Source organism: Mobula birostris, chromosome 31 (assembly GCF_030028105.1).
Source record: "Mobula birostris isolate sMobBir1 chromosome 31, sMobBir1.hap1, whole genome shotgun sequence".
Taxonomy (NCBI): domain Eukaryota; kingdom Metazoa; phylum Chordata; class Chondrichthyes; order Myliobatiformes; family Myliobatidae; genus Mobula; species Mobula birostris.
Genome location: NC_092400.1, coordinates 10,142,574 through 10,166,961, shown reverse-complemented (window position 1 = coordinate 10,166,961; position 24,388 = coordinate 10,142,574). Strand labels below are relative to the sequence as shown.

General features: G+C 38.5%; 1 protein-coding gene across 2 annotated transcripts in view; it reads right to left on the bottom strand.

Annotated features, from left to right (window-relative positions):
* LOC140190970 (mediator of RNA polymerase II transcription subunit 13-like) overlaps positions 1–24,388 on the bottom strand; it is a 179,022-nt gene that overhangs the window by 53,964 nt on the left and 100,670 nt on the right. For both annotated transcript variants that reach the window (XM_072247982.1, XM_072247983.1), the window contains exon 4: positions 22,629–22,712. In XM_072247982.1, coding sequence (XP_072104083.1) covers positions 22,629–22,712 — 84 coding nt within the window. The remainder of the gene's footprint in view (positions 1–22,628; positions 22,713–24,388) is intronic.

Below are 24,388 nucleotides of genomic sequence, written 5' to 3'. Positions count from 1 at the left end.
ACCAATTACTTATGCTACCTTTGGTTCAGAATTGTGTTTAATTTCACTATTCTGCGGAAAAACCAGGTTTAAAGAGCAATGAACACCTTTTTAATAATGTTATTGTTGAAAGTGAATGGAATTAACAAATAAATTCAATGGACAATTTGAAAAAGAAGTATTTACAGCTTCTATTTTTATTTAATTGCAAAGTTACATTAAAGCCAGAGAACGACAGAATCAATGAAACAGGAAGAGAACAACAAAATAATTACTCAAAAGGTAAAATTCCACTTTTTTAAATAAATGTAAACTGGCTCAAACTTCTTTCAAGGTAGGGATAAAAAGCAATAGACCAGTAATGGAGAATGAATGTGTTCATTTCATTAGCCTGAAGGAATAATGTACAAACAAATCTTTGATCTAAATTTTAGTTCAAGATTAAAGATCAATGACTGAATGATTAAATTTTCACTATGAGCACATTTTACTCTTTCCAAAGAAAGTTTTAAAATGTGCAGAATCCACCATATTCTAACAGATACTTATGCCAAAACTTCAAGAGGGCTCGCTCTCCACTCCCATCAATGCAAGAATTATATTCATTTTTTGTAAACCCACAAAAACTAGTAAAGCTGAATGAAGATGAGTTCAGAATATACGGGGTATATATTGTGACAAGTAATTTGAAGGGTTTGTTATTTTGGAATAAGACTCATGTGGAGTGCCACCTGCAGTGATAGACATTCAATAAACAATGTCAAATTTCTCATGAAAATATATTATTACTCCTGTAAAATCACTGATGGTAGGGAAACGAAAGAACTAATTTAATCCATTAATGCTAAAATTGATCAACCACTGCCTTTTCTAATACATCTAATCTTACTTACCTTAAAGATCAATTCAATGTGTAATTTAGCAAAGAGAAGGGAGCATTAATATTAACTGTTTAACTATTTTATTGAATTTAAAACATTTTTGAAATATATTAGTAATTTTCCAAAACAAAAGTCAATAGCCCTTTTTCTTAAACTGGTTACTTTAATAATATACAGTAATTCCATCTTGTTGCCATGCCAAGGGAAAGAGAGGAAAAATGTAATCTGAATAAACAACATTGCCTTAAAAGGTAGGCCTTCAAAATTTATTCAGGATTTCTGAAATTATCAGACATGTGAAACTAATAATTGACATGCACCTATTTAAGATATTCCGAGCAAGGAATTAAAACCAGTAATATGAAGAGATAATAACATCATATCTAATTCACAGTAAACATTCACTTCTTGCATTTTGCAAGTACTACAACATTAGTTATCAATTATACGATGATCACACAAACTAGCCAGGCTATTTTTTTAAATTTACAATGAATAAGAATCAAGCAGGCTGAATACCTTATATTAGGTAAAAAGGATGCAGGTTTTATAGGCCAGAGCTCCAGGTGCTAATAAGCCTAAGTAAATGTCAAAAATGCTCCTCTAATTTCCCTTGGATTCTGCAGGTGACAACTTGCTTATAGTCAATTCACAGTGTGTGTGCAAACAATTTTCATCACTTATCTTTTTATGTTCACTTAACAAGAATTCAATGTGTCTTTTGTACTGGTAGTAACATCCCAAAAGGTCAATGTGCACTTAGCCACAGGTAACACTTACTCCACTTCAAAAGCATTTACAATGCAGGATTCCCCACCCCTTCATCAGGAAGTATTAATTTATTTCTCAGCCTTAAACTACATCTGCATTGTCTACTAAACCATGAACTCCATTAATCCTTCTCAATTTCTCCTCCTCAATGATATCAGCAACCTTGAATATCAATACTTTTCTCCTCACATCTAAATCACAGATGGAAACAAAGAGGTCAGAAGTAGAATCGCCCAATCTATTACCCAGATCACAATGCAAAAGTACTATCGTATCCATGTTTAGCTTTCTATCCTTGAGCCATCCTCAAGTCATACAGCAAGATTTAGTCAAAAATGTGGTGTCAGATTCTTTACAGCATAGGAAGAAATCATTTGGCCCATCAAGTTGATGCCAGCTATCTGTGGAGCAATTCAGTGTTTCAATCCCCACTATTCCTACAGCACAGTATATTTCTCTCATGCATCTATGTAATTTCATTTTCCAATTTTCATGTTTACAGTTCCACCACACACACTGGTTTCAAATTCCAGGTCACGATCATTTTCCTTGATGAAAAGTCTGTCCTTGTGTTCATCCTGTACCTCTTCCCAAAAACCTTACCTTTACCATCAGCAAATGAAAATTTCTGTCTTATCTGAACTATACCTGTCTTAATCTTGCACCCAGACTGCTGACCCAACCCCCCAGCTACCAACTGCAGTTTTTAACCAAACAAAATTTTTACCCAAATCATTTTTAAAACTGTTAAATTACCTCTCCATGTGGTGACACAAACTGGGTAGAATATTTGAGATTTAAAACTTGACATATGGTAAATTGCAAGACTTAGAAAATGGATGCTATACAGTAAATGGTGGCACACTGAGGGGAAAGATGTAATTGGGGATCTTGGCATGCAAGTCCATAGCTCCCTGAAAGTGGCAACAAAAGTGGATAGATGGTAAATGCTGTTCAAAAGCCACAGTTGGTGTAATGCATGCAGTTCTGATTGCTGCATTACAAGCAGCGCACTTCAGAGAGTGCAGAAATTTACCAGCATGTTCCCTAGACTGAGACTACACAAATTTGCATCATTTTTGTTGGGCCATAGGAGACTGAGGGATGATCAATAGAAGTATATAATTTACAGGAAGAGCGGGCTGGAGCATAGGCAAGGTAGATGGCTATTTTCCCAGGATGAGAATGTCAAATACCAGGGAGAATACAAGTACAAGGTCACAAGGAAAAAATTGAAAGGAGGTTTATGAGGCAAGCTTGAGGCAGAGGGTAGTAGGTACCTCATTGCTAAGGAAGTGGTAGAAGCAGATATGATATCAATGAGTCTCTCTAGAAACTTCTCTAACATGAGAAGGCTATGGACTTTGCAGAAGCAGATGCGATATCTTAAATTGTCAAGATGGTCAGCTCAGATACTACTAGCCACCTGAGGAGGTAGAGGCGTTGGTTAGTATTCTTGGATGCGACGGCAATGTGGTAGGTCCTTAAAAAAGCTATTGGTGATATTTACACCGAAGAACTTGAAGCTCCCAAACTCAACATCATTCACTCAGACAGAAGCCTGTGAACTGTCCTTCACTGTCACTGATACTCAACTCAACTCAACTCTTAAAATCCTTATGCGCAACATCCACCATATCCCTCTCATCAATGACTTCCATAACTTAATCAAAAAATTCAATGAAATCAAACATGGTGTGCATTTCCCTAATCTACACAGGCAAAATTTAATTACATCCAACTGTACCTCATGCACAGCAATTCCTCCCCAAAAGAATCCCCCACCCCAAAGATTCTTTCTAAAATCCATAACACCAAAATTAAACAGATCAGCATTGAAACCCTTCTACTAACCTACATATAATTTCCATTCACAAACTGGAAAATGCACCATTTAGGCCAAACTACTTACTCAAAACCTCTTCCAATACATCCCACCTATCAATTTACATCTCATTCACTATGTCAACTTGTATTTTGAAAGCATTTTTCCCCTTTATAACTAATGAGTAGTCATCTATACATCTCCAAGCCTGGCACCTTGTTTGTCCCTGATTAGCTGCAACCTACCTCTTATCTATTTAATATTGATATGCAATAACAATAATCTGGGATTCCTTGCAACTAAAGTATGCTCTATAGTTTGAGATCTCCACGATAGTGAATGGTTTCCAACTATCCAACTTACCTATGCCCCACAAGGTTGTACATCTCTTTCAGTATTCTCTCCTCCAGGGAAAACTACCAAACTATCCATTGTAACTGAAGTGCTCCATCCCAATCAATATCCTAGTGAACATCCTCAGCACTGTCACCTCAACATCACGGGGTGTTCTTCACAGTCCTGAAGAAGGGTCTTGGCCCAAAATGCCAGCTGTCTATTCTTTTCCATAAATGCTGCCTGGCCTGGTGAGTCCCTTTTGTGGGCATTGTTTTGGATCTGCAGATTTTCTTATGCTGGTGATTACAGTGTGTTGATCAGAATACAAAAATGTGTGCTCACTGTGACATAATTAGTCCTCTTAACGTGTTCATCAAATGCTTATCAGTTTTAAATTTCATCTGCTACTGCTCTGACCCCTGAATTGATCATGTCCCCCTATAGCCTATGGCTATCCTCTCAATTAACAAGGTACTTGTTTAATTCATCCAACTTTCCTTTCCCCCCTCCCCCCCCTTAAACACAACTTGGGAGTTTAAATAAGATTAGCTGATCCTTCATTATATTCCCAGCGATTTAGTATCTATTTTTAATGTAGTCTCTGTAAATCACTTTGAATAACCTCTACTAAAAATGTATGTAAATGGTTGTTGACACTGTTCAAATTTACAAAATGTGATTGTTTTTAATTCAACTTTATTACAAGATATTTAAATTTGTGTTATGTATTGCTTATAGGGGAAAATAAGTGTATCAAACAAGACTGGGTAAAGTCTAAACTGACATATCAGATTTGAGACAAACTACATTTGTGACAAGTGTATTTTAGGCTCCTTGGAAAAAATCATTAAAAAATTGTGGAATCTGTAAATCTCATTTAATTTTCATCAAAATAATACATACAGCTGTAAGCACCAATGTTTGCAAGCTTACCATCAAACAAAACATTCATGGCTTGGCAACTATAAGCTGGAATGAAAAATGTTTCAATAGTTCATATTGATTGTTCAATTTAGAGTGAACACTTCTAGGTTGCTTGACAAATATAATGAAACAAAATTGATCAATGTACTAAAACTCAGACAAGATCATGCGAGAGAGGATGCTATCAAAACAGCACTTGAGGTGTACATATACTACACACAAGTATGCTGGTGTCAAGCATTTTCAAATATTCTTTCTTACAGAAATTTACATTAACGTGATCAAAAATTAGTTTAACTTCTACAATCTGATAGAGGCCTACTAACTCTTATGTGTCATTCAAAGCAAGCTGATGAACACAAACCTCTAAGAAGTTCACCACCCTACAACCTATTGTATTACCTTGCTTTGTATTTACCAAGCTCCTGAACTGCCAGGGTTAACTTCACTCACCTGAACTCTAAACTGATTCCATAAACACAAACTCACTTGAGGACTCTATAATATATATGGAATGTACATCCAGCTGCACACTATTTAAGAAAAGTCACAATAAGGCCCATTAACTAGGCACACAGCTTCTTTCTTCGTAACTGGGATTGCCTACATTATTTATTAATTAGTGCAACCAAATAACCAGGAATGCTTCTAGAAACAAGGAAAAATAATCTTTTATCTGCTGTTGTGAACTCAAAAAAATTAACTATTTTCAACCATATTCATGTGTCAGTTGCAATAAATTTATAAGTCTGCATAAAGGTTGCTTTGGCATTGCTGTAGGTTTATATGATAAACAGAAAATGCCCAGCTAGAACTGACAACAAAGCTGAGGAAGTTTTATGTGCTCTGCTTCATAAACTAAACTTACAACTGTAGTGATGAGCAAAAGTAGATTACAAAGCACAACCCTGTTATAAGAATATCGATAGCGCTGACAAGACTCATAGACTGTGTAAATCAGACAGCTACCCATGATAAAGCTCTGCCTAACAGAAGTACCTCTACTCGTTACCATCATCTTTCACCCTACACTTTTCACCACCCCTTTGTCACTTAACCTCTCATGCTTTTCATCCTATTAAAAAAAACCCTCCTCCTACTTGGCTAGTTTAGTTTTCTGACATTTACACTAGGGGGCAATGAAATTCCTTCCTTATATGAAAGTCCAAGCAATGAAAAATACACCAACTAATACACTAGGAGTAAAATAGCATAACAATGCAAAGATTGTTGTGCAGTTTGAAGTAGTGAAAAAACTAAAGTGACAATAACAGAATAATGGCTGGAAAGTAGATGTCAGAGAGGTGATTTGTCTAGAAGTCTGATAGCAGTAGTGAAGATGACGTTCCAAGTCTGGGTATCCCAGCCTTCATACTTCTTTATCTTCTCACAGAAGGTTGGAAAGAAGAGAGGGAATGGTCAGGGTGAAGGCATCCTTGATTATACCATTAGCCTTCCTGAAGAAATGGATCAGAAGGAATGAAAGCTCAGAGTAATGAGATATTACTGTTAAAGGATGTGTGTTCAGTCCACTGCTCTGCTCTCTCTACACCCATGACTGTATGGCTAGGCAGAGCTCAAACACCATCTATAAATTTGCCAACAGAACGATTTTTGGTAGAATTTCAGACGATGATGAGGCAAGGTAAAGGAGCAAGATAGATCAGCTGGTTAAGTGGTGTTGTAACAACAATCTTGCACTCAATGTTAATAAGATCAAGGAATTCAAGGGGAAGTCAAGGGAACACACACCAGTCCTCATATGAGGGATCAGAAGTGGGAAGTGTAAACAGTTTCAAGTTTTTGGGTTTCAACATCTCTGAGGATCTATCGTAAGCCCAACATACTGATGCATTTACAAAGGCGGCACAACAGAGGCTACACTTCATTAGGAGTTTGAGGTGAATTGCTATGTCACTAAAGACACTTACAAATTTCTACATATGCACCGTGGAGAGTATTCTAACTGGTTGCATCACTGCCTGGTACAAAGGGGCCACTGCACAGGGCTGGAAACGTGTAGGACTGTGTGCATATATTTTATTTTTCTCACACACTCATACACCTTTCAAACCACAACTAAATATATTAAAAAATATATAAATCAATATAATTTCTTTTTCACACCTTGTGGTGGATCAAGTGTCATTTCTACTATTTCCATAGCATACGACTTCTTCCCCCCCACCCACTCCCCGAAACCAAGTTGCTCGCTGGACACTCAACACGGCACGGATGGAGAGCGTGCAAGGTGCCGGACGGATTAGAACTCAAAGGACTATTTTACCTCCGTGCCACTACACACATCCATATACATTCAAGTATAAAAGGAAAAAATAGACAGATAAAGGAATAAACCAGCCATATTCAGTATTAATTATATTTTTTTAATGTAAAGATATAATTGCTAAATTAGATAAACACTGTGTTCCATTAAGGGCAGACAAAGATATAGGCAAAATATTAGCAATGATACACGAATGGTTCAGGGCAGAAAACAATAGGAATAAAAGGGTCATTTTCAGGTTGAAAGATTTAACGAATGGAATGCTGCAAGGATCTGTACTGGGTCCTCAGCTACAGACAAACCACACAAATGAGTTGGATACATCACTATTTTCTTTATCCAAACTGCCAGTCTAGCATGAAAGTGAGACATGAGTGAACAGAATACATTTTATTTTTTGTTCACTTATAACATAGATAAAAATAGGAAGAATATCTTCGTTGTTTCAAGAAACAAAGTGACAAATAAATAAATCAATTAAGTACCCTGGTTTTTATTGCAAAAGAGCTGGAGAACAAGAAATCAAGTAAATTTATTACCAAAGTATATGTATGTCACCATATACAACTCTGAGATTCATTTTCTTGCAGGCACACACAGTAAATACCGAGAAACACAATAAGATCAATGAAATAAACAAGAGAAAATCTACAGATTCTGGAAATCCGATCAACACACACAAAATGCTGGAGGAACTCAGCAGGCCAGGCAGCATCTATGGGAAAAAAGTACAGTCGACATTTCAGGTTGAAACCCTTCGGCAGGACTGGAGGAAAAAAAGCTGTGTATATTTAAAAAGCTGGGAGGAGGGGAGAGAGAAGCACCAGGTGATAGGTGAAACCTGGAGGAGGAGGGATGAAATAAAGAGCTGGGAAGTTGATTGGTGAAAGACAGAAGGACTCAACAGGATAGACAAGCAATCATGTACAAAGGACAAGTTGTGAAAATACGAAAAAACGTAATAAAATCAATAAATAAGCAATAAATGTCCAAGAATGAAACTCTGGTGAACTGCAGTGACATGTTGCGGGCCACATACGAAATTTATAAATATACTTCTTCTGTGTTACACTCACTGCAATCTGCAACCTATAAACAACGCACTTTTGAACCATCTTAATGAACTCGCAATTTCACAACGTTCTGAGGACTCAGCAGATTTAACTCTCAAGCATGCAGGTATGGCACCTTTAAGTGAATGAAGGTATATCGCCATAGCTGAAGCAAGAGAGGAGGTGAAGACTCCAAACCAGACTGAAACAGCAAGAAATAAAAGTTCCTCTACCCAGCAACTTGTTAGCCAATGTACATGCAGTCATTGGAGAACAAGATTGCTGTATCGGAGGGAAATGAGAAATTGCTGTATACTGTGTTTCACGGGGATGAGGCTAAATCTGAACATGCTGGATTCCGCCATCAGACTCAAGGGCTTCTCGATAAACAGAGTGGACTTAACTGCTGATTTGGAGAAGGCGGAGGGTCTGTGTTTCTTGATAAACACTGGGGTGCTCAGATGCAGTGGTCTTCATCTTGTCGCATTCTCTCAACCTGGAGCATCCAATGATTAAATGCTGACTCCTCAGAATCAAAAAGATTCTTCTCCATAATCTTAACCGCAGCTTACATACTACCAAAAGCCAATGTTAATGAGATATTTGAGAGACTGAATATTGCCATTGCTAAACAATAAACTGCCACTCCGATGCATTCCAAATTATAGTTGGGGACTTCAATCAGGCTTGCTTAAAGAAAATTCTGCCCAATTATCATCAGCACATAGCCTGCAGCACGAGGGGTCCCAACACACTCTACTACTGCTGTACTATGATTAGGAATGGCTACTGTTCCATGCCTAGACCGCATTTCGGGAAAGCTGATCAGCTGGCTGTCCTTCTCCCCGCATACAAGCAGAAGCTAAAGAGTAAGGCTCTAGAGCAGGGGTTTATAACTTCTTTTGTAATGCCATGGATCCCTACCATTAACTGAGGAGACTGTGCTCTAGAGAAAAGGAAAAGACGTGGTCAGGTGAAGCAGACAAGCTGTTACGGGATCGTTTCGAATTGGTGGACTGGGCTGAGTTCAGAGGATGTAAATCAACACACCACAGTATTCACGGACTTCATTAAAATAGTTGTGGACAATTATCCATACAAGATCATTCCCAGAAGCCCTCGATGAACCATAAGATTCACAATCTGTTGAGGGTCAGAGTAGTGGCATTCAAGTCTGGCAACCAAGTACGATACAAGAGGTCCAGGTACTATCTCTGGAAAGCCATCTCACATGCGAGGTGGCAATACCAGATCAAATCTGGGTGACACTCGACTGCTGTGGCACGGCTTGAATGTTAATGCCTTTTACAAGTGAAACCAAGCTTTGCTCCCAGATGAGCTCAATGCCTTCTATGCTTGCTTTGACTGTCAAAACATGGAGGAACCTTCAGAAATTCCCACAAACTCTGAAGATCCTGTGATTTATGTTTCTGAAGCGATGTGAGAGTACGCTTCAGGAGGATAAGCCCACGGAAAGCATCAGACCCAGTTGGGATACCTGGCCAAGTACTAAAGACCTGTGCTGATCAAGTGGATGGAGTGTTCATTGAGATCTTTAACCTCTCGCTTCAGCAATCTGAGGTACCCACCTGCTTCAAGCAGGCTTCAATTATACCGGTATCAAGAAGAACATTGTAATCTGCCTCAATGACTATCATCCAGTAGCACTTACATCCATTGTGATGAAGTGTTTTGAGAGATTGGTGATGAAACATATCAACTGCTGCCTGAGAAACAACTGGGATCTACTCCAATTTGCCTATTGGCACAACAAGTCCACAGCAGATGCCATTTAATTGGCTCTTCACTCAATCCTGGAACATCTGATCAACAAAGGTCAATCCCAATCAGGATGCTCTTTATCAACTACAGCTTGGCATTCAATACCAACATCCCCTCAAAACTAATCAAAAAGTTTCAGGACCTCAAATAACCTTTAACAAGATGAAAAGAGCAGCAAAACTAAGTTCACAAAGACTTAAATCATTGAGTGCAATGTGCAATTTGTATTTCCAAATCCAAAAATCATAATTAGCTTTTGAAGGTAAAGCAGTACAGATTCACTTGATTGATTCTTGGGATGAGGAATTTGGCTTACAAGTACAGATTAGAGTGCCATCGGCCATTCTTAAGATTAGAATTGAAGTGATCTTAAAACATTTATGACTCTACAAGAGATTCATAACTAAAGCTGAAAGTCCATTTTTTCCAGCTTTATGAATTTTGAACTAGGCAGCACAAAATCAGAATGAGTTAAGCATTTAAGTCAGATTAAGGCGGCTTACATGGGTTATAAATCATTGTCATTCCTGACCAAAAAAGTATCCTGAGCAAGGAGATCAGAAGATTGGAAATTGAGGGAACCAAGGAATATGGGCTTTGGGGCAGGAAGGAGTTTGAGATATGGTCAGCCATAATTTTGGTGAGAGCGGAGCAGATCTGAGGCTGGATGGTCCACTATTGTTTTTGGCCTGTGTTCCTTCAGACGTGTTCCAGAAGTCCATTGTACCACAAACAAATGTGAAACTAAAAAGACTGTATTCTATGACTGTTTATTGCAAAGTTAGTCATCTGTTAAAATTTAACCTTCACTTTATAAAGATATTCAAAGGACAATTCATCCCAGGAATTCTTTGACACCAGAGAATGTTGGAGGCCAGGGCATTAGATATCTCAGGTTAAGATGAATAAAAACAAGAAAAATTAAAGAACAGAAGGATCCAAGAGAACTGGCATAGAAGAGAAACTGAGAGCAGCATAATACAGCCATGATCATATTGAATGGCAGGGTAGCTTGCTTGATGGCCCCTGCTACTCCTATTGCATTTTTACTCTAAAAATGCACAAAACACAGAATATAAAAAGCCTACACTTTTACTCTTTCTACATGCTGCATTATACTGCAAAGGATGGATAGGGAAATGCAGCTTCAGGCAGTGGCAATGTCATTCACAAGTTGATTCTACTCTATTAACTTCAACACTGAATGGCCCAACAACACTTCTACTCACAACAACAAAAAAAAACTAGCATGTGTATAGTTCGTCTCCTAACTGGAAAGTTTTTCAGAAGCAGCAAGTTAATCTTGAAAGCTATCAGAAGAGATTATGAAATACAGGAGAATTATTTCTGTGAAAGGTTCACAAGTGTTTTTACAGTCTTCTCCATTAGTACTACAGATTTCCCATTTTACTTGCAGTTCACTCTTGCAAAGTTTGTTACAGCTGTTTATAACAAATTTATTTATACAAAGTATATTCAATATTATATATCTAATTTTGCTGAGGTTATTATGCTGGCAATCATAATGTTTACATTTATTTCCATGCAACTGGGCTTTATAACACTCCTTGTAAATGAAATAATACACAACTTGAAGAACAAATTTGGTGTTGAAATTGCTTTCACTCAACCACTTGTACTTCAAATAGCATTGAAACAGCATTCAGGAAAGCAGTGTGCAATAAATCATCAACTAACGTAACAATTCAAATTTGATTCAATTTTTGTTTATCAAAATCATCCCTGTTAAGTTTTCATGCATAATTTCTTCACTTCCTAATTTAAGGAAATTTGAAGCAAACTCTCTTACAGATAGATTGCCTATCAAATGCACCTTCATATTGGTTTTCAAGTGTTACCGTTTGACATTTTCCCCAAATATATGAATGCTTAAATCAAGGCTTTCAATTGTTCTTACAGAATCACTGGTAGTATTTGATGAAAATCTCCAGCTAACACTAAAATAACCTTTCCCATTAATCTTGATTTATTACTTGAATAGTTGCTTTGCGAGCCAGAGCACGTTTATTCCAGACAATAAATTTGCAGTCTTTTAGAAATTTTCCTTTGTAGTTCCCCACTGTTTCATGTTGGAATTTCTACATTTTTCAAATTTAAAGGAAGTTTAAAAGCTCAATGTGTAGTTTTCCCCCATTAAAAGTCTTCAAGTAATGCTTGATGATACCATAGTTAGGACAATTATGTTGTCACCTTTTGCAGGGAACACTCCCTCTGTGACACACTGATCCAACTATTTCCCACCCATCACTCCTTCACCCCAGGAACATTTCCCTGCCCTCACATTTGGTGCTCCTGCTGTGGCCTCCATTACATCAGTGAGACCAAAGCACAGCCTCTGCTATCGCTTTGCAGAACACCTGTACTCAGCCACAATCGTTATTCTGAGCTCCCAGTTGCAGAATATTTCACACTGCCCTGTCCATCCTCAGCATTCTCTACCGCCAGGATAAAGCCTAAAGCAAACTGGAGAAGGAACAAAAACAACAGGAATTCTGCAGATGCTGGAAATTCAAGCAACACACATCAAAGTTGCTGGTGAACGCAGCAGGCCAGGCAGCATCTGTAGGAAGAGGTGCAGTCGACGTTTCAGGCCGAGACCCTTCGTCAGAACTAACTGAAGGAAGAGTGAATAAGGGATTTGAAAGTTGGAGGGGGAGGGGGAGATCCAAAATGATAGGAGAAGACAGGAGGGGGAGGGATGGAGCCAAGTGCTGGACAGGTGATTGGCAAAAGGAGATACGAGAGGATCATGGGACAGGAGGTCCGGGAAGAAAGACGGGGGGGGGGGGGGGGACCCGCCAGAGAAAGCAGGATCTCCCAGTGGCCACACATTTTAATTCCACATCCCATTCCCATTCTGACATGTCCATAGGCAACACTTCACCTGTGAGTCGAGTGGGGTGATATACTGCATCCGGTGCTCCCGATGTGGCCTTTTATATATTGGCGAGACCCAACGCAGACTGGGAGACCGCTTTGCTGAACATCTACGCTCTGTCCGCCAGAGAAAGCAGGATCTGCCAGTGGCCACACATTTTAATTCCACATCCCATTCTGACATGTCTCTCCACGGCCTCCTCTACTGTAAAAATGAAGCCACACTCAGGTTGGAGGAACAACACCTTATATTCCGTCTGGGTAGCCTCCAACCTGATGGCATGAACATCGACTTCTCTAACTTCTGCTAGGCCCCACCCCCCCCCTCGTACCTCATCTGTTACTTATTTTTATGCACACATTCTTTCTCTCACTCTCCTTTTTCTCCCACTGTCCCTCTGAATATACCTCTTGCCCATCCTCTGGGCCCCCCTCCCCCTTGTCTTTCTTCCCGGACCTCCTGTCCCATGATCCTCTCATATCCCCTTTTGCCAATCACCTGTCCAGCTCTTGGCTCCATCCCTCCCTCTCCTGTCTTCTCCTATCATTTTGGATCTCCCCCCCCCCCTCCAACTTTCAAATCCCTTACTCACTCTTCCTTCAGTTAGTCCTGACGAAGGGTCTCGGCCCGAAACGTCGACTGCACCTCTTCCTACAGATGCTGCCTGGCCTGCTGCATTCACCAGCAACTTTGATGTGTGTTGCTGGAGAAGGAACATCCTGTATTCTGCCTGGGTAGTCTACACCCCGATAGAATATGGTATTTACAAATTTTATATAATCACATCTTAAAAAAAACGTATCCCCTTCTTTCACCTGCTCCCCCCTCAAATGGTTTAATCGTCGTTCCCACTCAACCCGGCTGCCACTTCAATGATCTTTGCCTTTTTACCTCTCCTGGCTCCAACCAGTGACTTCACACATTTCCTCCTCCACCACCTCCTACCCCATTTTGTTCCAAGTCATTCACATCTCCCTTCTCCTCTAACCATTTCTGCTCTCACCTCTTTTACTTACCCTTATCTAGCTTCAATAACACTGTGATCCTCCTTATCTCCTTCTAGCAGCTGTCTTCCATCTCCACACTCTCCATACCCACCTTACTTCTGCTTTTCCCTTTTCCCTGTCTGCCTCTGTCAATCACACAACTGCCATAGCTTTCCAACTCCACCATCTCCCCTCAATCACTTCAGAATCTTTTCTTGCCACTCCCAATCTCCTCTTTATGCTGGCCATTGCCTCTCCTCTTTCCTGATGGCTGAAACATCGACAATTCATTTCTTCCCATCCTTGTTGCTGAGTTCCTCCACCAGACTGTTCATTGTTCCAGGACAGTTAAATATCTTCTTTAATCTTTAGCTAAAATACAGTAATGTGGCAGGTCTTTCTGTTCCATCAGAAACATCCAAAAATAAAACAGAATTTCCTGGTCACTGTAAACAGCCTCAGTAATAGGCACTGCTTAGCACATATAATTAATGAAATGCATCATCACCTTTTGTCACCAGTTGCCTTTGGCCATCATCACTGATGCCTACATTTATTAAGGAGTGAGTACTGACATCTCGGAGGTAAGTCCACATCTTTCCTCGAGTCTTGAGGCAAATTCTAATTGTCAATTGGAAGAGCTGTAGAGGGGTAGGTTAGTAGACCTTTGTGGCTACTGAGTGTAAAGACTACGTTCTCATACATTTTAACATTTCAGTATGGAAAAAGAAATAGATGAACAGTTCCCCACTGGTTCTGCAGATTAGCTCCAATCAGTAGGAGGGCAAGGCGTAGCACAGCACATTTAGTTGAAGCCAGAAGTGAGGCAGGTAAAGGAGCTGGAATTTGACTAACGGAGCAGAAAGGTATACTCTCAGGGAAGGGGGTTGCAAGGGATGAAAGATGGTGGGAGGAGTCTGGGGGATAGTTGAAAATTCAGAGACTAAAAAAAATTGAGATGGGTTCAAGGTAAGGATGTATGGGTAGGGGACTGAAAGGGGAGCAGTATTAGAGGGCAGGGGCACATTTAAACCTGTATGGTGAACACTGAGCTCCCATGTACATATGAGCTTTAATATTCTTGCAAGAATCTGGACTTCTGTCACCATGTTCCCTTGCTCTTGGATCAAGACTAGACTATCAAGTCGATGTGGAAACTAGTGTTCGATGATTACCCTGCAGTATAATCATACAGAAATCCCCCACTCCTCAACATCATATGCAGGACATGGAATGTCAGGATTTTCAAGGATAGATCTAACAGCAGAGCTAAATAGCACTCAGGCTATATAGACAGGGGAATGTGCTTGCTTTGCCATCAACATCTCTGTTCCGGATGGAAGAAAAGAAAAGGCAGGTTAAAGAACAAAAATGTGTGTGCACTTCTGAAAGTTTAGAAGCATGGACATCACTTATCATTAAAAGTTTCAATGGCACCCTCCAGAAGTTCTGATCTGCATTAAGATACCAATTTCAATGCTACCTCCTAGCTATGTAAAATTGTACATGAACACTAGCATATGACCTTCAGTATTTAAGTTATGCAGCAGCAAAAAATGTAAAACTGTTGGTATAAATGATTTAACATAGCTTCATTAAAACCTGAATTTGTAAAAAGGCTATAAAAGTCAGCAATTAACAAATTCAGATTCTTCATCCAAAAGCAACCTTTGTTTTTTTTTCCCCCAGATGTGACAGCATTCAATCAAAAACTCCATTAAGCCTACAAAATAACATCTGTTTGACGTGGATTCAAACTGGGAAGTGAATTCTGCAAGCAATAACAAGTTAATAACCCTGATGAAAAAACACTAAGTGTACATCTATCACTGAGCAGTATGCACAATTGAGTTCCTAAGACCATCACACAAGGTCCAGACATCTACAAATCCTTATGACATTTGCTGAGTGTTAGCAAATGCCCAAGTAGTACCTACAACATTCAGCAGATTTTCAATCATTCATATCGTTCAACTGGTGAAAGCCCTCCCTAACACCATGCTAGTCTTCAAAGCTCCAGGCCACTCAATAACCAGTCAAGGGAACAGATTCTATAATGAGATATACACATAACTCATCCCTTTACATATAAAAGTCTGGCTCAAACTTGAACTATTTAAAATGAAATGGGCTGAAGTTGCACAACATGCCAAATAATTGGAATAAAATTAGAGAAGGAGGCTGCATACTGAAAATATTCAATATACAAGTGTTCTGTCAACCTAGAGAGAGCATTAAAAATTAAGTAGATATTTGTTTTTGATATTCATTTCAATTTAAAATAACAATCCGTAAGCAAAATATGGATGGTGCAGGAAATCTAAAGTAGTACAGACACAGCTAAAGAGAAAAAAATTTCATTTCTCAAGAAAATAACCTTAATAATCATCATTAAGGACCCTCACCATTCGTGGCATGTACTCTTCATTGTTACCATCAGGGAAGATGGTGTGTATGTAAGATTTAATTTAGCTTTTTTTTTGACACTGATCAATATTAAGAGACTTATGTCAAAGTGAAAACAGATCTCTACAAAGTGATCTCAATTAATTACAAAAATAAAACACAAAATAACTGGTTGCATAAGTAATCACCCCCTTCAAGTCGTCAGTATTTAGTAGATGCACCTTCAGCAGCATCAGTTTTGCCAATCTAGACATCGCAATTTTTCGCCATTCTTCTTTACAAAACTGCTCAAGCTCCGTAAGATTGCATGTGGATCATAAGTGAACATCCTCTTTCAAGTGCAGCCACAAATTCTCAATTGGATTGAGATCTGGACTCAGACTTGGCCACTCCAGGACATTAACTTTCTTGTTTTTTTAAGCCATTCCTGTGTGGTTTTGGCTTTATGTTTGAGGTCATTGTCTTGCCTAAGCATAGAACTTTCTTCCAGCTGACTTCAAAGTCTCCTACATGCTTTCTGGGAAACTCTAGCCAAGATTTTATGTGAGGTTTCTTTTCCCCAACAGTGGCTTTCTCTTAGTCGCTCTACCGTAAAGCTGTGACCGTTGAATCATTCAGGCAACAATTGTACGAAAACTTCCTCCCATCTCAGCCACTGAAGCTTGTAACTCCTCCAGAGTTGTCATTGGTCTCTTGGTGGCCTCCCTCACTAGTCCCCTTCTTGCACACTCAGTTTAAGGATGGCCTGCTCTAGGCAGATTTGCAGTTGTGCCATATTCTTTCTATTTCTTGATGATTGACTTAACTGTACTCCAAGGGATATTCGGTGACTTTAGAAATTTTCTTATATCAGTCTCCCGGCCTGTGCTTTTCAAAACTTTTTCACAGAGATTGCAGTGTTCTTTTGTCTTTATGACGTAGTTTTTGCCAGCAGTTGGATCGTCCAGATACAGGTGTATTTTTATCACAATCAATTGAAACACCTTCGCTGTACACAGTAATCGCCATTTAACTAATTATGTGACTTCTAAAACCAATTGGCTGCACAAGTGATGATTTGGTGTGCCATATTAAAAGAGGTGAATACTTATCCAATCAATTATTTTGTGTTTGATATTTGTAATGTAATCAATTTAGATCAATTTGCAGAGATCTGTTTTCATTCTGAAAGTCTTTTACTGTTGATCAGTGTCAAAAAAACCAAATTAAATCCACTGTGATTCAATGCTGTAAAACAATAAAACATGAAAACTTCCAAGGGGGATGAATACTTTTTATAAGGGGTAGATGTACATGTGTACACGTGTGTATACATACACGCATAAACATACATATACACACACACACTATCTCCCCGAATGATGATAATGAAGGTTTCACATTGTCATAGTGATAAAAAAAAAACCTGACTCTTGATTCAATGGGTTCTTGACCCAAAACATAATATCATAATCTTGTTTTGCTCTGCATGGATGATGTCTTATATAATTATTTCTAATTTTCATTTTATTTCAATGTAGATCTAGTTGGATATTGGATTCCTCTTCAGACAACCTTACACTACTACATTTGTCGATCCAGAAAGCTAGCCAAAGACGGCACACTAATTTTTATGATGGGAAGGAACTACGAATAGGTCCCATGAGGTTTTACACTGACAAAGAACTGTAGAGTGGAATGAAGCTGGGTGTTTACTTCAGTGTTAAACTGTATAACTTTTCAAATACAGAGAAAGTAACAAGGTATTTTCAAAACATGACCACTCCACGTTCTGTCATTTGTTTTTTACTAATGAAAATAGTTAAGATAAAAAAAGTTAAATAATTATGTAGTTTTAAACATTTCAAAACAAAATAAGGGAAAGTCTAGCCTAAATGCAATCAATACTGTACCATAATTTTACACTGATCTCAGTAATTCTTTCAATGAGTATATAATCTTCTCTCTGTATGCAGAAAGATGCAAACTCTCATGGTAATGTTGAGACATAAGAGATCGATCGCAAATGCTGAAAACTGAACAAAAGCTGACCCTGTTGGACATTGGTAATGTAGCATATTATGAGACTGATGGTGGGGAAGCCGTGTAGCCTCGGTTATGGCACAGACCAGGCCCTGGTGCCTTGGGGTCACCTGCTGCAGCCACCAAGGGAAGGAGATGCCGGAGCTGGCTGTGTACCACTGGATTCTGTACTGGGTTGGGGGCTGGCTCCTCCCACTAATGCTGCCATCCACTGTTTGCTCTTGGAAGACAAACTAGACTGTACGATGAGGAACTGCTGTGTGTCTGTTCTTGCAAAACATGCCTCCAGGCCAACATCTATGCACCACCAATCTACAGGCCATGACACTCTGGGACTTGGGACATATTATTTTTTAAATACTTTTTGTAACCATGTTTTACTGCTATCATAATTATGTGTGATATGTGTATGACTGTTAGTACTGTGTTTTGCACCTTGGCCCCAGAGGAGCTGACAACCAGAATTGCAGATGTGGGTGAGGGAGTAAGAAACAACGAAAATAGTGAACAATTGCCCTTTTCCCCAATCCTCTCAGGAATATCCCAACTGTGACGGAACTGATTGTGCTCTTTGATTATGGCACAAGAACTCAAATAGTTGGACATTTACATAATTTGCAGGAAGAAGCCAACACTGAAGGGGCAACATGGAAGAGCAATGTTGTGCACAAAGAATGACTTTTGCAATCGAGAATGCCCTGGCCTATCTTATAATATGTAGCATTAGGGTATGCCTCAATGTCACTGAGCCATCATGCTAATTATTTTGGCATACTTTCTCACCCAGAAGCTTGTGCTGAGTCCAGGGAAGACTTCTACACCAGTTCTGGAAAAAGTTGTGGCTTCTATCACAAGAGGGACAAACACATCTTTCTTGCCAACTTCAATGCCAGGATATGAAAAGATGTAATACTCAGGTAAAGCACATGAAAGGCTAACTCCAACTAAGAACAGCCTTGTCAGAAACTACATCTAGATTTGTCAAGAGAGGCAAATACAAATTCTCATGGCAACAGTCTGAGCCCAGGCGTTAGTTATACCTTTGCCCATATTACCTGTGCCATGATAAGTACCAATGTCTAGTCGACTTTTCATTACCTCAACTGTGTTATCTCCAATCTGATCCCAAAAAGGGTGGGGGGGGGGGGTTGAAATCAGCATCCTCAGAAACTGCAATGAGCGAAAATGGCTTAATCTGCTTTCAAGTCCACCGCAATTGGGATCTGTGAATACTGCCGACTTATTCCCATGAAACCAGTTGGGGCAGAACTAGATCAAAGATCAAAATAATCAGCGTTCCTAAATGAAGATGAAAGAGCTCGCCCTAAAGGCACTTTGATTCAGGATGGTAATTTCAATGTCCAGCAGAAAATCTATTCCAATCGATGGCAGTAGAAAGTGCATTTCATGCCCACCCAAGAAACAGATTTCCAGCAGGGTTAAGGCCAGCTCGGGGACAAACACCCAATGCCCCACTCCCAATAAGCCAAGCACTTATCAGAAACCGAAGCTGTCAGTAATTGCTGCAAAGAACACCTAAGACCTCAGCAACGTCACTTTTATTTAGTCTAAATACATAGCAACGCCTGATCAACCATTCAAAAAGTCAAATCCCAACCAAAATACAAAACTTCAAGCTTCAGGTTATACATCCTCAAACTCATTGTTCACCATCTGGTAAGAGAACGATGTGATGAGAGGCTGTCCAATCACAAACAAGAGAAAGTCTGCAAATGCTGGAAATCTACACAACACACACAGTTCCTCCAGCATTTTGTGTGTATTGATGAGAAGTTGTAATGTTTCAGTGCTGTATGACTATGACTATAAAGGAGACAAATTCAAGTGTAATTGAGTGCATAAGACACAATTTTGAAGTTTTCAGGTAGTTAATAGTAAGGATGATGACTTCGTAAAGGGAAACAGCATATGGAATGGGGCAAACATAATAAATGAAATTTAGACTGTTCAAAATGATCTATTTTGCCAAGAACAGAAGGACATGTTTGAAGTAGGTGCAGAGATACATATATAGAAGACTATGTTGAACTTTCCATAAATCACTGTATGAGCCATAACTGCAGATGCACATCTAAATTTGGACATCACACTTACGAATCTGAAGACCTTAGAAAGTATACCAATTAAGATTTATTCTAAATGCCCCAGGGCTTTGATACCCTCCTGAGAACAGAAGATTGAGAGACGGATTAAAGTATTCAATGTCATAAGAAGCCTAGGCAAACCACATCAGAAATAGCTTTCACTGGTAAGTGGGTCAAAAATCAGGTGGGACATTTAAGATGAGTGACAAAGAAATCAAACAAAATATGAAGATCTCATGAAATTTAAAAACATAGTTGAAATTTACAACTTTTATGGGCAATGGAAGCACATTCCATTGGGTTTTTCAAAGAAGTTTGATTAAGACAGTGTTTAAGGGAACAGCCAGTTGATGACCTGCATGGCCTGTTCTTAAAATAAGCCAATATAATAGATCAAATGGCTTCTCACCACACTGCAATGAATGTTTGAGGTTTCAACATTTGTCATAATCAAATACTATTTTTTGGAGTCTGCTTAATATTTAAAATATTGAAGATTATTCCTGTTTCCAGTATCCCATGACAATTTTAATGCACTTGGCTGCTGGACAAGAACAGAACAGAATAGGATGAGGCCATTCTGCCCACTATGTCTACCATTCATGATGCTGGTCTAACTAACTGCACATGGCCTTGATCATTCTGTTCCCTGACTGTTCATTTGTCAGTTTAGTTACTATCATATCTATTTCTATTACCTCCCCTATTAGGCAGCTCTGCATGTATTGCCTTCTGTCTAAAGTTGTGCCATTCAGAGCCTACAAAAGTAGGAACATTAAAAAAACATATACAGCTGACTTGGAATAAAGCAAAATTAGAATCTTGTTGACATTTTCACTGGAGTAGAAGAGCAATTTTTAACCACTGGGTACTTTTTCTGCAGATTACAATTAGCCACCTAGTAACAATTTTCACTGCTAATTTTCCCTGAATGAACAGTCATTCCTAATTAATTTTGGGTTTGCTGGCTTCGAGTTAGTTTTTACTCTGCATGTTTTTAAAACTAATGTCTCATTTATAAACTAGTATTGACTGCTGTACAAGACGTAGTGATTGAAACCACCTCTAAAGAAACAAATTTATGCTTCTACTTTACTTCATTATACAAAATGTAACTATGTTTTTGAATCTTCACTTTTCCAGAATTATCCTTTCAACACCATGCATTTCAAGTTGTGATAAAACATCACACAGTAATGATTTATAAACAGTAGGGCAAATAAAGGCTTCGCTCATTTAATGTCCAAATTTTATTATTGTATAAACATTACATTTTGCTTTGTGATTTTCCCTCCAAAGCACAATTCCAAATTTCTTTGCACACACTGAATTACAGAGTGCCAAAATGTGTTGGTATGATATTATTGGAACGTAACCTTAGCCCCTAGTAGTGGCAATGAAAGGCTTCATCAAGTTTTGATTTCTAAGAAATCCTGAGCTAAAATGAGTTTCAACACAAAACCATATACACCATTTTCTCTGATCAGAACTAAAATTTCAAGCTGCACCTGAGAATCATAAATGACACAGAAAATATAAACGTATTTCTGAATTATTCAAAAGATTCAGATGTAATGATATTTGCATTTATAAGTATTCAAACTCCTAAACTGATGCACCAGACAAATAAACACACGGAACATCAAGATTGCGTTTAGTTACACTGTAACACCTCCCACATTTGCCATATTTCCAACACAGCACGGCAACAAAAGATACCACATGGCAAATTACCAAAAAACCTCATTGAAATTACAGAATAACTTCAACAGGTAATACGGAACATCTACATGATAGAATCTCCAATAAAAAAATTCTAGGTTCTGCATTTTATACCTTATCCAACAGATTCTCATACAAGCACAACCTCTACTTCTGCTCTCTACCTTACATCACAAGAGTAGATATTCCACCTGTAATCCTGATTTAAATAAACGTCTTCAGCATGTTGTACTGTAGCTAATCTAGCAAATATCTACAGACACTCTCCAAAGTACCACCACTGAAAGTATTGACATATTGATCAGAATAAGTCCACATTTGCCAACAATGGAATTGATACAAAGCCTAGAAAATTATTTATCAAAAATTAAGTTGAATTCATTAAAAGAGACTTAATTAATTACTTGGACACCTGAATAAAATTAGCCAAACAATTGATATTTGTGAAACAAAGCAAGTGCTGATTTGTATGGAGGTGTTTTCAAAATAAACATTAAAGAATTATTTGAAGAAATAGCCTGGATTCTTTAGGAAACATGTTATTTTCTGACAAATCTCAACAGTATGTATGATAAAATAAAGACATCAGCAAAAAAGTTGAACATAAGGTAATAAATGAGCAAGTGAAATTCTTCTTTAATTAATACTTACCTTTTGTTAACAGACTTCTCATTTTTCTCATAAGGTTTGACAAACCACTTTCCAATCCTAACGAAGTTCTTTTCCATCAGGCACCTAAAAAAAAAGTACAAAATGCAAAACTTAATTGTGTTTCCTTCCCTTTCTTGTACTTCAAATCCAACCACCTTTCCGGACTTCAACTGATCACAATGTAATCCCATAAGCAGATTTCATTGTAAAACCAGAGTTGCCCTAACAGTCACTACAGGGTACTTGGAAACTGTGAAAGATGTCATATTTTTGAAAGGCAGTTTCAAAGAGTGTATTCTTTCTTGCTCAATGCCTATCCTACTGGAAAGGTTGAATCAGAAGCTACTGCGCATCAATAAAGCAGGTTGGATCTAAGCTGTCATTTCAAGACTTTGCAGGAGAGAACCAATCAAGGAACTGCAATCCCTTCCATTCAGGAAAAAGAATCACTAAACCATATTGCATGATGTAGACAATAGAGAATGTACATCGAAATTCACCTGGTGGTATATTGAAAAGACAGAATTTACCAATTATACTCTATATGTGTGAACTCCAAATTAGTAAAGGCAAAACTTAGGATCATTAACTGCAGATCCATATACTGAAAAGTACCAAGATGCTGGTAAGACAACCCAGACATGGGACAACAGATTCCAAAATCTGCTTAAAGTTAAGGACTTGCCTAAAGTTACTAATGAACAGAGTACAGTACCCACATAAACAAAAAATTCTGCAGATGCTGGAAATCCAAAGCAAAACACAAAATGCTGGTGAAACTCAGGTCAGGCAGTGTCTATGGAAATGAATAAACAGCTGACATTTCAGGCTGATACCCTTCTTCAGAACTCAAGCTAGAACCCACATAATCCTTAATTTACAGCAATTGCAAGATGAAGCATATGGAGAATCGTCAGATTAAGAAATAAAAGCAGGAAGTATTTTAAACACAAGTCAGAGAGAAAAGAAAAATATATAGTTTACTTATATTTAGTGCAAAAGATAGCCAATTTTAGAAATATAATAATGACAAGGTGTATATAATAATGTGTATAAGATGATGAGAGGCATTGATTGTGTGGATAGTGAGAGGCTTTTTCCCCAGGGCTGAAATGGCTAACACAAGGGGGCATAGTTTTCAGGTGCTTGGAAGTAGGTACAAGGGGGATTGTTAGAGGTAAGTTTTTCCACACAGAGTGGTGGGTGCATGGAATGCACTGCTAGTGAAGGTGGTAGAGGCGGATACATTAGGGTCTTCTAAGAGACTCTTAGTTAAGTACATGGAGCTTAGAAAAAGAGGGCTATGTGGTAGGGAAATTCTAGGCAGTTTCTAGAGTAGGTTACATGGTTGGCATAACATTGTGGGCCGAAGGGCCTGTAATGTGCTGTAGATTTTTGTTTCTATGTTTCTATGACAGATTTTTTGGCAGGAAAGGGTTACAAACGCAAACTCAGTAAATGCAGTTGCGTCAGCTATGATGTAGCAGTTTTGACATTGAGATGTTGCTACTTGACAAATACTGCTGATTTGTCCAAACCCTGTTAACTTAAGCCACACTTTCAGGAAGGAATGGAACCAGTACTTGGCTGGCTCAGAGACCATCTTGCAAAACTTAAGTCAACATTAAAATAAATGCATTTATACAAAGCTTACAACATCCTATTAGGTCTGAAGAGGGCTTTATGACCAATATAATAGCACTTAGGTATTGTTAAAAATGTCAGAAGTATATACATGGTGATTTGAAATCAATGTAGAT